Source organism: Ambystoma mexicanum, chromosome 1p, assembly GCF_040938575.1.
Source record: "Ambystoma mexicanum isolate Mex_15411 chromosome 1p, UKY_AmexF1_1, whole genome shotgun sequence".
In the NCBI taxonomy this organism is placed as follows: domain Eukaryota; kingdom Metazoa; phylum Chordata; class Amphibia; order Caudata; family Ambystomatidae; genus Ambystoma; species Ambystoma mexicanum.
Genome location: NC_090921.1, coordinates 33,394,397 through 33,411,428, shown reverse-complemented (window position 1 = coordinate 33,411,428; position 17,032 = coordinate 33,394,397). Strand labels below are relative to the sequence as shown.

The 17,032-nt window shown below is 49.2% G+C and overlaps 1 protein-coding gene across 2 annotated transcripts in view; it reads left to right on the top strand.

Moving 5' to 3' along the window:
* LOC138565261 (zinc finger protein with KRAB and SCAN domains 1-like) overlaps positions 1–17,032 on the top strand; it is a 183,085-nt gene that overhangs the window by 75,783 nt on the left and 90,270 nt on the right. For both annotated transcript variants that reach the window (XM_069642967.1, XM_069642966.1), the window contains exon 3: positions 650–1,186. In XM_069642967.1, the coding sequence (XP_069499068.1) occupies positions 650–1,186 (537 nt within the window). The remainder of the gene's footprint in view (positions 1–649; positions 1,187–17,032) is intronic.

Below are 17,032 nucleotides of genomic sequence, written 5' to 3'. Positions count from 1 at the left end.
AAGCCCAAGTTGAACATCTTCAGTTTATTATTGCAGTGGACACCAGATCAGGTCTAGCCGTTCCTCCTCCAGCAGTGGCGTAAGCCATCAAGAAGCCCCAGAGTCTGCCCAGCGGGTCCAGATGCCTCCGGAGCAGATAACCTCTGGCATGCCATCTGGTCTGCCCAGTGGGTCCAGATGCCTCCGGAGCGGATCACCTCTGGCGTGCCATCTGGTTGAAACAATTAGACTTCACACAAGGGAAATCTTGTGAGTCCAGAAACAGTAGCCTTGATTAAAGAGGCAGCAAATCTCTCCTGGTACTCTCCACGCCCTACTGGGTGAAGGAATAGTTTTCTCATGCGCGCCCCCTCATAGATGACCTCAGGGTGGCCAGGGTAATGATCATAATATCCTCTTTTATGCAGCCATTTTAAGACTTTCTTCTCTGTCTTTTAACCCCTAATTCTGTTAAATGCCAGCTTAGTGGGAGTTAGTAGGTAATGGGGGTGGGGTAGGCTAGAGCCACACAGTGCTGCAGACCAGGACTGAGATATTTAAGCTGAGCTTTTTTGTGCGATGCTAGAGGGATGTAGGTCCTCGCACAGAAAGATCTTCACTAGCTGAAATGGATTTCCTTTTAAAGAGAGTTCTCCTTTTTTCTTTTCAGGCCCTGTGTGTGGGAGGACTGCGTTCATAGAAAGGATAAAAGGGACACCTCAAGATTTCCAGAGCTCCAGGGAGAGAGAGCGCTTGAACAGGGAGGCAGAGCTCTCAGTTGGATCCTCCATAGACATGCAGTTCAAGCAGTCTGCCAGTGAATGGGAGGAAGAAGTGTTTATTAAAGAGGAAGAAGGGACATGCAATCAAGCTGTTCCTGGGTCATTTGACGAGGAGGCCATGCAGTGTAATGTACCCCTCAAAGTACGTAGAGTGAATCCTTCTCTAACATCGCCCCAATCCCATCACAAGTCATCAGTGAAGACCTCTTGCAGAGATCACCCGGGCTCGGAGGAGGAGGATGGAAGGACTAGAGAAGATGTAGAGTCATCAGGGAAGGGTGTCCAAGAGAAGGAGTCATTTATTATAAATCACCAAGAAGAAGCCAAAGAGTATAGTAAAGAAAAGGCACCATTGAGTGGTGATCACAAGGATGATAAAGCAAGAGATTGCATGCGTGATGAGAGAGCGGAAAGCCCCTTTGCAGGTAAATATTGATTAATATTGGCGTTATTAAAGTATTCATAAATGCCTGCTTTTTCATGCATTTGCCCTGGTCGTCCCTGTGCTGTTTGTTTTGTCTAATCAGCAGTGGAAGCTTCTGATGAGTAAGGTTTGCTACACAGAGGATGTGTGGTACAGTCTGGGTCAGAGGCCTCTGCATGGGCCTGAGGGTGGCTTAATGGGGTACTCACGTGCCACTCACACAATGATGCTGGTCCTGGAGGAGATTCATTGGGAAACCTCCAGACCACCCTAACTTTCCCCATGGTCTTAAAAGGGTTTTTTCACACAGGAAACGGCTACCAATTGCTTGCCACTTATAGATGTCCTGTCTATGCGGAGGAACAAAGCCCTGGCGTTGGCCCATATAAACCCAGCACCATGGAGGCCATTTACGCCACCCAAAGTAAATGTAAGTTTACCTGAACTTCACAATCGCATTCAGGCCTAGCCAGCGGCATTCCACCTGGTGAGTATATGCTATGCAAACAAGATGTACGCTTTAGGAGTTTAGCCAAGGCATGGGAAGCAGGATGGTGGACAAACCTAAAGAAGGCTTGGCCAATGGAGCCACGGATAGTAGCATCTTCCAAATATTCCCTGCTGAAACAATGTGCCAGATTCCCAATCAGACGGCAGAAGTTATCTTACATAAATGCAAACCATAACCCAGGGAACAGAGCTTGGGGAGGATCTAATGGCCCGATAAAAGCAGTGGACGATCATGGAGTAGTGTGGGTGAATGTAGTTGGTGATTGCGAGGTAGAAGTGGCTGGTGGGGAAGTGAAACGAATAGTCAGAAAAAGAAGTAGCTTATTGGAGAGCAAAGCAGGTATTGGCGAGCAAGAGCTGGCAGCTGGAAGGAGGTTACATAATAGCAGAGTTTGGAGCAACAGATGAGGGTAAAAGGAAATCTCAGGAGAAGGTTAATTTAAGACCTGGAAGATGGAGGAAGGAAGGATAATGGGGAACCCAGGAGCAGGGGGATGGATACATTGGAGGGAGGGTGGAGGAACTGGACGGTCATAAAGACATCAGAAGGAGAGTTGGAGAGCAGGAGCAGACCCTCCTAACCCCCGCCAAGCGAGGGTCTGACAAGGGTGGAGATACATGTGCATGGCTAAGCATCAAGGAGGAAGAGGAGTGTTTTTGGGCACCTGTGTGTGTGGCCCACAGAGCAGGGTATGGGCTGGTGGCAGCTCCATGCTGAATTTGACAGGTGCTCTGAGTATCTTCCATTTTGGGATACCCAGGCCCTGCCATTGAAATCAGTTGATTCCTGATAGGAGACAAGATGGCCCCTGTGGCCTCTTGCTTTCTATTGCCTGTTACCTTGTTTTCCCAAAGTCCTGGGAAGCCCTAACTATGTCCCTTCCCCTGACTGGCTGTTGGGTGGAAGTTCCATATTTGGTATTGTAGGGAAGTCCAGGCCACACTGGCTGGAGCATTCCCAGTGACTGTATGGGGTGGGACCTGGGTGAATGTAGTGTGTGACCAGTATGCATTTCATGTCATGGGTGTCTGGTTTCTGGTATGTGACACAGACTGAGACAGCCCGCCCCAAACTGGTATGAATGAAGTGTGGAGTTCTGAATGGCTGGGTGCTTGTCCCAATCCACATTGCTTGTTGTGAGTGTCTGGAAGGCGAAGAATAGCCTGAATGCACTGTCAGCCTGATTGGGTGCCTGCCTGAATGCCCTTCTGAATGATTGGTTGCCTGAGTGTGACTCAGCAGAATGAATAAGAGACCAAACAGTATATCTGGGGACCTCTCACTGATGGAACTTGTTCAGAAGCTGAAGTCAAAACGTGATGCTTGACCTCGAAGCCGAGCCGGAAATATGTTAACTGCTGTTTCCCTTTGACGCAATCTGAAATCTGCGGTGCCTTCAAGAAACTGATCCAAGAGAGGACCTGGCTAGGAGACCTCTTCTCGAGCTACGAGGGACCATCGTGCACCAGCTAACCTTCGCCAAGGCTTCTTGGAAGTCAGCCCTTAAAAGGTTGCCGACCGGAGATGGGGACCCCCAAGGAATCTCAAAGCGCAGCACCACGGACATCAAGGCCATCGAAGTCCATCATTGTCGAGCAGGGTTCGGAGGATCGGCGTAACCGCTGGAGGCACGTCGAAGCAGTGTTGCCCAGAAGCAAGGACAGACAGCTCGACACTGTGCCGCCGACGACTGGAGCCACAACGCTCCATTGCCTATGAACACTTTGAATCAAGGACTCCCTTGCTCACTGTCGACTGCTTTGTCCCGCCGGAGAAAGTCAAGGTTGCTGACGAAACGAGGAGAATCCGCTGGTGGGTTTCCCGCCACCCTAAGTCCTCAGACGCAGATGAAGATCCGAAAACCAGCCGTGGTCAAGTCCCGTTCGCTGACGCCAATGACACAACGCCCTTGATGGGCCTAGGTTCTTCATTGACTCTTTGCCGCAGCAAACTATCGTCGTTGAGGTGCACCACACGTCTCATCTTCGCAGGACGTCCATGACTGATCATCGACGAGCACCGACAGGACTGAAGCTGCTGCCTCAACGCCATTGTTCACCCTTTTCTTCAAGGGATCTCAAGAAGGATCCGTCGACAACCCGACGTTGAACTCTACTAAACCAGGTACATTGGATTGGTGGAACAATTTTAGAAGGTAATAAGACTCTGAAAAGCGATATATGGACTGGGCTTGTTTATCTTATTTACAGGTTACCCAGGTCGGGGGATCCTCACACAGAACTGTGAGTTAATAGCTATAGTACTATTCAGACAATTGCTTAACCAGTTTGTTTTCCTCCTCAAATCTATTGTTGGTTCACTTTATTAATTGATTTGTATGCCATATTGAAACTGTCTACAGTTGATGCATTTTAATGGAAACAAAGGAGTAATAGTGGTGGGTTGCAGTCTTTTCAATGAAAGATTTTCCATCAAAAAATGTTAATTGAAAACCTTTTTCATCGAAAAAATCTTTATGACTATTTTTGCCATCGAAAATGTATGTATGTATATTTGGGTGGGCTAAAGGCCTAAGGGGTTAAATGGTTACTTTTGCATAACAGGGATTTAGGACTTTTGCATAACAGGGATTTAGGGGGGGGGCCTCCCCGGGGGGCCCTCCCCAACTCCCTCCAATTAAAAAAAATATATTTTTGAATGGGTGTTTTAAAGGGCGAAAAACAGGTGTTTGTGGGGCCCCAATCTAAAAAAAAACAATTGTTATACAAGTTTTTGATGGAAAGTGGTATTAAACCACATTAATCGGAAAACATTCGAAAGAACGTCTCTTCAATTAACACAATTTGATGAAGACATGTAACCAATAGTGGTACCACATAGAGACTGTATATATTTATCATTATATAATTGCCTGAGCACAAGGTGTGTTTTAGAGCAGCAGGCAGGCAATTCCAGAGGGAGGCACCTGCAGAGGAGAGATATCTACCCTGCACTCTCTGTCTGGAGAAGCGTCTGACCCTCAGAGTTGAAGGTAGCTAAGCGAAGGGCTCGAGAAGGAAGGTATTTTGGAAGAGAGATTTGGATGTAGTTCGGGCTCTGGCCCCAGAAAGCCTTGTGGGCGATGCAGAGGGTCTTGAGCTTGATACTTGCAGCCACCGGGCGCCAACATTAATGTCTTGGGTTGATTTCTTCCAGTTCAAAGGGAGGACAACCTCGGGCAAAGTTTGTCACTAAAAAAGGCTCAGTTCCTTTGCTGAGTTGGCTATAGCAAAAAAGGTTAAAGATCAGATTGATCCTAACGACGAATGTGTACTACTTTGCGGTAGTGAATGAGAAGGTTGGCTGAGGAGCTTTGACACAAAATACGTCAGGTGCAAGGCTCAAAGGCAGTTGTGCATCAAGTGAGATCAGTTCCCATGGCTATAAGGGATCAAGCTACAAACATTAGAACAAGATGGCATCATTGTGAGAATTGAATCAAGAATGGGTGTCACCTGTGGTTATTGTAGCAAAACCCAATGGCAAGCTAAGGCTGTGTGTGGACCTTCATGCTCTCAATAGATGTCATACCTGATCACCATCTCCGTACTAATATAACAGAAACTCTGTCCACATGCGTGTTTTCATCTCTTGATCTCAACACAGCGTATCACCAGATACAATTACATAGAGTTAAAGAAACTGACCGCTTTTATATCACCAGAAGGTCTGTTCCAGTTAGTAGGGATGCCCTTTCGGTCTGGTGTCAGCGTCATCTGTTTTTTAGAGAATCGTACATGAAATGTTCAGGGCCGAAGGAGTGATATGCTTCCAGGGCGATATATGGTTTATGGGCCTGATCAACAAACCAGGTTGAACAGGTTAATGGAAATGCTAGGAAAAAAGGGCTTGACACTAAGTTAATTAAATCAGAAGGAAATTGAGTAAAGGGGATAGACCTGAAGGAGAGGTTGGTTGGACAACATCAGGCATGCAGCTGAGCCGCATGATAAGGAGAAGTGACGCTCCTTCCTCGACAAGGCTGACTTCTAATTGAAAAGTATACACAATTGTGCAGACACAACTGTAAATATGAGGCTGCTCCTTAAGAATCGGGCGCCATATGAGTGGAATGTGCTGTGTGCTGAAGAATTCAAAAACATTAAATTGGCTTTAGAATGTACACCTTCTCTAAAGAATTTTAAGGTGGGTAGGAAGAGGACCCGTGCCACAGACACCAGTAACAGATCACAAGACGAGGGGCATGAGGAGCAGGTCTTAGCTTTTGCATCCCACCTACTTAAGGGTTGAGAACTTAACTATTCCACTATTTAAAATGAGCGGATAGCCATCTAGTGGTTATTTGAAAATTGTAGTTTCAGAATACGAATGGATCATAAGCCACAAAGAGATCCTTTGCAAAAGAAATGATTGGGCAGTGTCTTGTCAACGATAAGAAGATGGGTGGTGGCACTCAAGTATTACTTTGCTGAATGCTTGCCCGGGAAGAGGAATATTCCTGTGGACTGTATTCCGTTTGGTCACGTGTGATGGAGAAGAGAATGAGGAAAGTATTGAACAAAACATTTTCTCAAAGGAAGAATGGGCTGACCACATCTTGGATATATTGGGCTCAGTAGGGTGAGAAGTGAATTACTGAGAATGGGATGATAATGGGGAACAGTGTTGTTGGAATGAGCTAGAACGGTTGTGGATAGTGAGAGATGAGCTACAAGTAAATGGTGAGTATGTGATGAGATGAGACAGGATCATACCGCCTTGTAGGGTTAGAAAAAGGATTGCAGAGTTGGCCCATCAAGGCATTACAAAGACTAAACAAGTGGTGCTTGCAGAGTATTGGTGACTAAGGGTCTGACCCTTAGATGGAATTCTCTAGTTTAGTATGTGTCGCATCTAGACAGAACTGTGATTGTTAGCATATGCCACACTTAGATGGAATTCTCAAGTTTAGCATGCGCCAAATCTAGACAGAAATCTGATTGTTAGCCTATGCCACACTTAGATGGAATTCTCAAGCTTAGCCCGCGCTGCATCTAGATAGAAATACGATTGTTAGCATATGCTACACTTAGATGGAATTTCAGAAATGTGATTGTTAGCATATGTGTTTCTTAGCATGCACCACACTTAGAATTCTGAACCTAGCTTGCGTCGCATCTAGATAGAAATGTGACTGTTAGCATGTGCCACACTAGTATGGAAATCGGAACTTTAGATCGCGTCTAGATAGAAATGTGATTCTTAGCATGCACCACACTTAACATTCTGAACCTAGCCTGCGTCGCATCTAGATAGAAATGTGACTGTTAGCATGTACCACACTTAGAATTCTGAACGTTAGCTGGCGTCGCATCTAGATAGAAATGTGACTGTTCGCATGTGCCACACTTAGAATTATTAACCTAGCTTGCGTCGAATCTAGATAGAAATGTGACTGTTAGCATGTGCCGCACCTAGATGGAATCCCACAATTGCAAGGACAGCAATGCCAACGAACCAACCAACTAACAATTCCATCCCTCTGCATACACCTCTCACAATATAACCAAACACAACCACAAGCCTAAAACACAGCAATCCACACAAACTTCACAACAATGCAACAGCAAAACAAACCACACATAGACTTGCACAACAGCACACAACGACTACGGACCATAAAACACCCCAAGCCCAGACAACGGACCCACCGGGCTGAGGCTGCCAACAGCACATCACTGCTCTCTTGCACTTTTCCAGCTTATTCCCACTAACCCACCCCCTCTCCACCCCTTTTCAGACCCGCCAGAGCGCCAGGGGACCACTTCGGTGGTGATAGTGCACGGTACAAATGTCCTTTAACATTAATATTAACCTTGAGGTAAGTGTGGTAAGGAATTATGCGTCGTATCTTTTGAGCGAGAAAAGTTTGCTACCACGAGAAAGCTCAGTGAATTAAGTCCCTGTGCAATGGATGTCTTGAAGGAGGGGGGGAGTAGGCATGGGCATTGTGGGGCCAACTACCAGTAACAGTGTGTATAATTACTGCATTGTTTTGACTGATGTCCAAGTCGGTGGAGGTGAAGATCACCCGGAGTGTAACCACAAAGTATTTGATCGACTTCATGGAGCTGGTATTCACTTCTGAGGGGTACCCGTGTGAAATTGTTACAGACAGTGCTATTCCGTTTAAGTCCAAAGAGATGTGACAGTACCTGTCTGAGAATGGGACGGAGCATAAGTTTACAGCAATCTATCATCCCCAGACAAATGGAGTTGCTGAAAGATTTAACAAGGTGATAAAGTACTGCATATGATGGGCATGGAGCAAATGGGGAGGGCTGGGAGAAAGTTGTTATGACCAGAATTGAGGCCCATTGTTTCTCTCTGCATGGGTCGATGGGAGTGTCGCACTTTGAATTAAGCAGGGGAAGGAAACCCAATTGCAAATTGTGTCGTGCGTGGATGAAGAGGGTGAGATGGACGTGGGAGAGTGTGCAGCATGCCAGGTCACGTGTAAAGGAGAGACAGATTTCCAATATAGCCAGATATGATGAGAGGAAAAAGGAGTGTAGTGTGCGAGAAGGAGATCTTGTGAAAGGTAAGCTTCTGGTACCTTTTGAGATAAGGGCTGTTGAAGTGGTCTGCACCCTGCAAGGTTAAAAAGCTTTCCATAATTCTGTAATGATGGATGATGGCAGGACATGGAACTTGAATAGGTTTGCTAAGGTGAGGCGTAATGGGGGGGGGACCATGGGGTTCTCCCGGTTTCAAAAGGGGCAGAGAACTGTAGTCATGAGTTGTCTATTAGAAGGCCAATTAGGTGTGTGAGACAACTAGCGAAGTTTAAGGATTATGTTGTTGGTGGGTGCAAGGATGATGTGTGATAAGTTTGCCTGCTCATAGTTCTTTGTTTTTGTTGTTTGTTTTCTATTGTGTTTGAGGAAGGGATGGTGTGTAGTGTGCTTGGCGTTGGTAATAGTTGCTATGGGTGGAATGTGTGCATTCAAGTGACGTTCTAGAATGGCTACGAGTTGGAATAGAGAGCAGATGATGTGAGGGCGGACAGCAGGAGTGTCAGTGCTGGTGGGCTTAAGGTTTGATTCTGGAAATACACCTGTGTGTTTCACCCATCTCCTGTGTCAGCTGCTCCCTTCAGACATTTGCAAACGAATTTCCCACAACACCACTTAACCGAATCGTCCACAAGATGCACCAGGAACAGCTAACAGTGATCCTGATAGCCCCAATGTGGGAACGTCTAACATGGTTCACATACCTGCTCAGGTTGTCAGTTTGCCCTCCAGTCAAATTACACAGCCATTACAACATGTTGCCCCAGCAGCAGGACAACACAGCATCCTCAAACACTGAACATACTATGTTCCCTGCAATATTATGTGTTTTGCTGACCTCTGCAACTGTATTCACTCTCCCCTCTGCTTCTCTCGCTCTTTTTCACTGTTGATTCTCTGTTCTCTCCTCCTCTGCCTTCTCACTTCCTCCTCCCACCCTCCCTTTCTTTTCTATGCACTTATTCTATCAGAATTGTCCCTTGACCTCGTATGATAGCAACAACGTTTGTCTCCTCCCCCTCTTGTTCTCCTCCCCCCTTCCAGCACTATCTGAGATGTCAGGCCTAGTAAGATAGTCGCTTGTTTTGTTCCTCTCCCTCCTTCTCATCCCTTCTTCCTCTCCTCTTGTAAAATTCCGGCTCTACCAGAAATGTCATCAGGCCTAGTACGGTACTCGTCTGTCTGTTTCCTATAACTTCCTATCTGTGCCTTTGCACTTGCTCTATCTGAAATGTCGCCAGGCCGAGTACGATAGTTAATTTCACATTCTTGTTGTTCATGGCCTGTAAGAATGTCATTGTATTTTTTCCCTTGTTCCCTTCCTTGCCTTCAAGCGCTTTGAAACACATTGTGTATAGGCGCTTTATAAATAAACTATAATATATATCGTATATATTCTGAGGCTTGTGGAATCTGCTTAGATCACATGCTGTGCATAGGCCGACATCTAGTGGAAGCTGCGGAGTATTACAGTTTGTTTTTCGAAACTCGAAAAGAGGCATCAAACTAGGGCGTGCCAGTAATACTATCCCTAGTGTGACGTCCACTGTACCCATGAACCCTCACACGTGTAGGACCCTCAGATTGTTTTTTTCCGCCATACCAGTCGGACGCATATTGCGGAGATCCCTTGGCATTAGCCAATTATACTAATATTATAGTAAAAAATTCCCCTTTCTTTCCACCCTATGCTGAAGATCGATGCCGGTGAAGTTGGAGGACACCAGCCGTCGAAACTCCATGACGGACTTTGGGCCTCGTAATGCCTCTGGCCTCAGCCCTGTACAAGTAGGGAGAGTGGGGGGTCGTCATACAGGCTTCCACATTGATTTCCTACATATACTCGCCCACTGCCAAATTAATACATATGGAGAGTACTCCGGGCAGAATTTGAAAGGAGTGTAACAGCAAGTTCCCCTGGGTAGATGAGCACAATATGTGCAATTTGTGTCTCCCGCATGACCATCCCGAGGCTACCTGTCAAGCTTGTAAGCTCTTCAAGCCGAAAACACTTAAGGACCGCTCCACTAAATGATGGGCCCACTATGCCAGGCAACGAGAGGCCATGGACGCCGAAGGGACCTTTAGCGATGGCAGCAACGCCAACGTATCAGACGGCAAGGGCAGAAGGGTGACTTCAGACACACGTGCAAGCCCTGACCTCGGAGGACTGGCCAGCGGTCCAGTTATGGGGACAACACCCGGTGGCAAAAGCGCAACCCATACCACTCCCACTAAGCACATCAGCCCCAGCCGTGACTCGACACGTGTGTCGAGCGATCGGCAACGGAAGGCACAGAGAGAGCGGTCTAACAATTCTGCGTCCTCTGGGCGTTGCTGTTCGCGATCGCCACACGACAAGGTTCAACCGTCCACGGTTAGAAAGAGTGCCACACTACTAATAGTTGTAGAGGCTCCGTCGTCAGGAGACGATTCCAACCTCTATGCTCCCAAGGCTAAGCGTGTAGCGTCTACTTCCGAGATTCAACACCCTCCTTTTACCACCTCCGAACCTCGACGTGATGCGTCGAAACCCTAGGAAACCCGTAAAACCTCCGGAAAACATTCCTCTAGTCATGGGAAGGGGGATAAACGGTACAAGAGACCTTCAGAACACCATAAGGAAAAACAGAAGGCCCCTAAAGTGACAAACATCCAATGTCACTGACACTACTCCTAAGGGTAAAATTGTCCCTCCCACTCCTCATGATATGTGCATGGATGAGGAACCAGAGCAAGAGAGGTTTATTCCCAGTTCCAGGGAATGGACCTCAGCCGATATTAATAGGGTAATGAGAAGGATGTCTTTTTTTTGTAGACTTTTACGAGAAAGACCCTAATTATTTCCATAGCTATGCAAACACACCAGCTACCTCTGCCCCTTCGGGGTCCAAAGACTCTCAACCCCCTACTAAAAGGCTCAGGCGCAGGGATTGGTTTCAGAATCTTTGCTAATTGAACCTTCCCATCCAGAGTCATATGGAGAGGAGACAGAGACACAGATGCTGGACGACCAGACATGGGTTGCTTATTATGGGGATGATGAGGATCAGGAAGAGGAAGATGAGGAGGAAGCCTACAATCTTGACTCCCCTATTCCTAAGGATCCCCCTGTGCATGACTCACCGATTGACAATCCGCCACTCTTCAATGCGGTAATGGCTAAAGCAGCAGCTCGTTTTCAAATAGACACACAGGGTGTCCAAGAAGGTAGGGATTTCGCAGAAGAAATCCTAGGGGACAAAAGAGCCATTACCCAAGCCTTCCCAATATTAAAATCAATCCAGGGTATATTTGATCCCTCGCTGGTAACCCCAAATCTTACTCGTGCAGTGAATCCACGAGTGGAAAAATTATTGCCCGCACCCTCCGATCCCATGTACATAAGGGGTCAATTAAGACCCGACTCCCTGGTAATAACAACCACCAGAAAGAGGGCAGGCACACCACTAGCTACTTCAGAAGCACCTTCCGATAAGGAGAGCAAAAGGATATATGCTCTGGGTAGGAAAGTTGCCTCCACGTCAGCCTATCGGGCACGTATTGCTAACAGTACCACTCTGTTAGCAAGCTAGAACTGCCACCAGTGGGAACAAGTAGCTGCTCTAGTAACCTCTGCACCTGAACCACTAAAAGGCCAGTTGGCCCAAATTGCAGCAGGTCTGGTTCTGGATGCATCCTTAAATCAAAGTTTGATGCAGCAGATAATGCAGGAAGATTAATAGCCGAAGGCACAGGCAATCGATGTTTAAACCCGAGACCCAAGCCACACTTATAGACATGCCGGTAGAGCTGAATGTTCTATTCCTCAAGGCAGTGGAAGAGGCACTAAAGACAGCTAAAGATGAGTACGAGACCCTAAAATCTCTCGGCCAACTCACAAATAAACCCCCAGGTCAAAGGGGAAATAATAGCTTTTGTCGCTTTCGTGCCAAGGCTCCCAGAGGGGTTCCAACTACTACCAAAATCAAGGAACCTCGTGGGGCAACAATCAGTTGCAAACATCACAGGGATTCACCAGAGGCCAGCGTAGGGGCCGCACTAGGGGTAGAGGCAGCCCCGCCAGAGGTGGCACACCACCTAGTAAACGGTGACGTTCCGCTTCGGGTCCCCTCCCATGCATCCCCAGTAGGGGTGCGCATTTCCACCTTCACCCACGCATGGGAGGGGATCACTTCGGACAGATGGGTGCTGTCCAGTGTTCGCAGGATACTGTATAGAACTATTAGCGCACCCGCATGACCATCTTCGACAGAAGGTACACTTGTTGGAGCACCAGAAAATCCTTCTCGAGGAAATCGCCACTCTACTTGCAAAGGACGCCATAGAACCCGTCCCGGGCAACCAGGTAAACAGGGGTATTTATTCAACCTACTTCCTTGGGCCAAACAAAGATCTAACAATGCGCCAAGTATTAGATTTGCGCCCTGCAAACAAGTATGTCAAGCCACAAAAATTCTGCATGACTACACTCCAAGAGGTAATACCTCTACCAAAAAAGGGGGTTTACATGGCAACATTGGATATGAAAGATGCCTATTTTCATATTTCAATGTTCCCAGCGCACAGAAGATTCTTGCATTTCAAAATAGTCAACCAGCACTACCAGTTCAAGGTGCTGCCCTTCGGTATAGCCTCAGCTCCAAGGGTATTCACCAAGTTACTGGCGGTGGTGGCGGCGCACCTACGCAGGGAGGCAATCCCAATGTACCCTTACCTGGACGACAGGCACATCACAGGGGAAACCCCCGTAATTTGCAGAATAAACATTCAAAGAAAAATCAACCTTCTCTTCCAATTGGGCTTCACAATCAACGAGAAAAAATCAAGCCTGGTGCCAAGCACCTCAAAACAGTTCCTAGGAGCTGTCCTAAACACCCAAGAGGGGTTGGCCTTTCCATCAGAGGAAAGAATTTGAAATCTGTTGCTGGAAATTCCTCAATATCAGGCCGGTCGCCAAATAAGAGTGCGCAAAGCTATGCGTTTGCTAGGCCTGATGGCATGATGGCATCTTGCATTTACCTGGTTCACCACGAGCGCCTGCGCATGCGACCCATGCAGGAATGGTTGGCGAAACAGTGGGCGCAAGCAAGCGGTCAGTGGGACGATCTAGTGGTCGTTTCGCCAACACTAGTACAGAGTCTTCGCTAGTGGACAAGAGAGAATCTTACGAACCAGAGATACAGGCAGTCGTCGCAACAGATGCCTCCCTGGCAGGGTGGGGAGCTCACTACCTTCACCACACTGCTCAGGGTCTCTGGTCTCACACAGTGGCTCAGAACCACATCAATCTGCTAGAACTTCTGGCAATCTTCAGAGCCCTCCTATCCAACCTGTCAGTGCAGATCCTAACAGACAGCACAACAACGATGTTTTACTTAAACAAACAATGGGGCACTCGTTCGCCAAATCTGTCCACGCTTGACCAGAAAATTTGGAGATGGGCACTCAAACGGAAGATTTACTTGTCATCTCAACATGTTCCAGGGAAACTCAACTCGCTAGCAGATGCTCTGAGCAGGGATCCCCTTCCAGAAGAACACAAGTGGACACTACACGAAGAAGTCGTAGGAGACCTCTTCTCTCAGTGGGGTTTCCCCACTACATACCTATGCGCCACAAGCGAAAACAGGCAATGCCCCAGCATCCAGGTTCCCCCAGCCAGGCTCCAAGGGACTATGACTCCTATGGATGTATTGGTCAGGGATGTTTGCCTACGCTTTTCCACCAACCCCTCTGAATAGGAAGGTGGTCAACCAGATCCACTGGGAATCGATGACGCTCATTCTAGTTGCTCCTATGTCGGCGAGACAACCATGGTATCCACACCTATGCAAATTGGCGGTGTGCAACTGTGTCTACCAGGGAGCTTTGGCAAAGATCAGCTGGTGCACGATGGTCCCTCGTAGCTCGGGAAGAGGGCGCCTTACTAGGTCCTCTCTGGGTCAGTCCTTGGAGACACAGCAGCTTTCAGATTGATGAAGGAGAGCAACAGCAATTCTTCTCTTCCAGCAGGGCTTCAAGGTCAATCATCAGTTTCACTTCAGTTAGTTTGGACTTAAGCACTGAACATGATTCCTAGCAGTGAGAGGTCCCCAGAGATACTGTTGATCTCCCATTCATTCCGCTGGGTCACATTTGAGCGTCCAATCACTATGAAGGGCATTCAGCAGTCTGTCAGCCAATCAGGCACACAGTGCATTCAGGCCATTCTCCAGCATGGGGTCTGGCATGGATTCACATGCTCATGAATATTCCCCGTCGTCAGGCTGGGAATCCTCGGTAAAGAAAAATCAGTATCAGTTTCGTTTCTGATCTGTCTTTCGTAGTAGTAACCAATCACTGATCTCTGCGTCATACTGACCACAATCAATGACTGCCATCTCCCTAAGCCCTGCCTCTGGCAGCCATCTTCAGATTTTTACCACACGTTCAAGTGTTGGGATCCTCGTGCTATTGCTCTCGAGCTTTAGTGCTTTTTTCACGTTTTTTCCTAGGAAAATGTTCTCTTTTTCGGTCAAAAGAGCCTCAAGCTCCACCGTTTCTTTTTCCGATCAACGGGGACCCGTGTCGGATTCTTCTATGCCCCTCAAGGGTGAAGACTTCATCGAGCCACGCTTTTGGAGGACTCCAGAAGTTTCTCAGGCCCATCTCGATCATGGCCCAGGAGAAGGGAAGCTCGACGCCCGGAAAGCTGTTCAGGGTCTGCCCTGGATGCCAGCTTCAGAATGTCTTTAGGGAGGACGAACACTCCCTTTGCCTCTACTGCCTGCATGAGGACAAGACGCACGTGGAGAAGGACTGTGCGTTTTGCGGCAATATGTCGGAGCGGACCATGAAGGACCGCCATCTGCGTCTCGCCAACTGGCTGGAAGGGAAGAGCCCGTCAGGCGAGAAGAAAAAGAAGAAGAAGTCCGAGCGGTCTTCTAAGACCTTTGAGGGCGCCCCGGCAACGGGGTTCCAACAGAAGGCCAAGCACCGCGAGTCCGCTGGCACCAGGAGCGCCGAACGGTCGGGCTCTACGGGCGCCAGGCACGGCGCATCCTCCCCGGCGCCATCAACCACGAGCCAACGCTCTGGCTCGGGTAAGAGGAAGGCCGAGCACCCGGCGAAGCTCCTGGAGAGACCCCGGTCGAGCTCGAAGGACCCATCGGAGGGGGAGCGAGGTGGTGACCCTCCCCCCCAAGGAGAAGGCGATGAGCGCACCTAAGGTGGTGAAAGCCTTAATCCATCCGGCCAAGGCCTCTATCGAGACAGTCGCGGCGGCCCTGGCTCAGCCTGTGGAGGCTACACCAGTGGTGGCAACCTCAGGGCCCAGGGTCTCCCTGCCACCGCGGAGGGAGTCCTCTTTCAAGCCCATTGACAGGACCCCCGTGAAACCTCCGACGGAGAAGAAAAGGGGGGGGCAGGAGGTCGTTGTGGATTCGGCCTCAACCTCTGAGGTGGAGCTGATCGAAGTCTTAAGCCACGGCGTTGGCGTGGAAGAAGACCAGCCTGTCGGGAGGGACCCCGACGTAGGAGACGACGAGAACGTCGAGGGTGCCGACGGGGCTCCTGACCGCCCGTCGGACTCCCCTCAACCAGTGCCGCAAGACAACTCGGCAGCCATTTTGTTGGCTATACAGTCCTTATGCTCGGAGATAAGGACGAGATTGCCGTTACCACCAACGGAGGAACCTCTCCCGACGGGGGACCCGGAGCCAGGCCCTTCTGGAAGCCCTCCTCCTAAGAGAAGAAGGATTCATCCTCCACCTCCTTTTCAACCATTGCGCCCTGCTCAGCCCTCCTCCCCGTCCACGACCCGTGGGGATGATACGGGGACTGACACGGCCGCGACGGGCACAGACAACGAGGTTTACGACGAGGATCTCCCGTCGTCACCTCCTCCCCGGGCTTCCCCGCCCGACGAGATTGGATCATTTCATGCCATGATCGCAAGGCATCCACGCTTTTCCAGCTCTGCCCGGAAGAGAAGAAGAAGGAAGGTTTCCTTTATCAACGGCGCGAGACCAAGAGGAAGACGGTCCTCGCTGTACCTCTACTGGACAATATCTGGGATGAGGGTCTCGCCCTCCTCAAGAACCCATCCACAACCCCCGCGAGAAGGGATCGGTACGAGAAGAAGTACCGGGTCCCGTACGCGGCCCCCTTGTGCCTTCGGGCACAGCCGACCCCGGACTCGGTCGTCTCCGCGGCGGCCAGGAAGAAAGTGGGGGGGCCTCGGCTTCTACGTCAACCTCCCCGCTGGACGGCGAGAGAAAGAAGTTGGACACGATGGGACGCAGAGTCATCTCATCGGCAGCGATGACGATTAAGGCTGCTAACGCCTTGGCTATCGTAGCCCGCTACGACAGGGAGTTGTAGTACAAAATCGCCCCCCTGCTGGATTTCCTACCAGACGACAAGAGGGCGGAGGCCCTAGAGATCTTGCAGGAAGGAGAAGTGGCGTCGGACCACGCCATTACGATAGCGACGGACATCGCTGACACTGGATTTCGCCAGTTGGGCAACGGCGTGTGCCTTAGACGGCGTGGATGGCTCAAGGCAACTGACTTCCGTCAGGACGTGCAGACCAGAGTCTTGGACATGCCGTTCGATAGCGATTCCCTACAAGCCATCAAGACGGACACAGAGACTGCCTGCGCTCTTGGTGTCCTCCAGCAATGACGGCCGCCCTTTCGGAGTGGCGGAGGCAAGCAGGGTGCCTCCAAAGGTTCCGGCGGCGGATTTTCCACCTATCGTCAAGCGGCCCGTTCGTCGACACAGGAAGCCTACAGGGGACGAGGCAAGTCGGGCGTACCCCACCGTCGTTGCCAAGGAG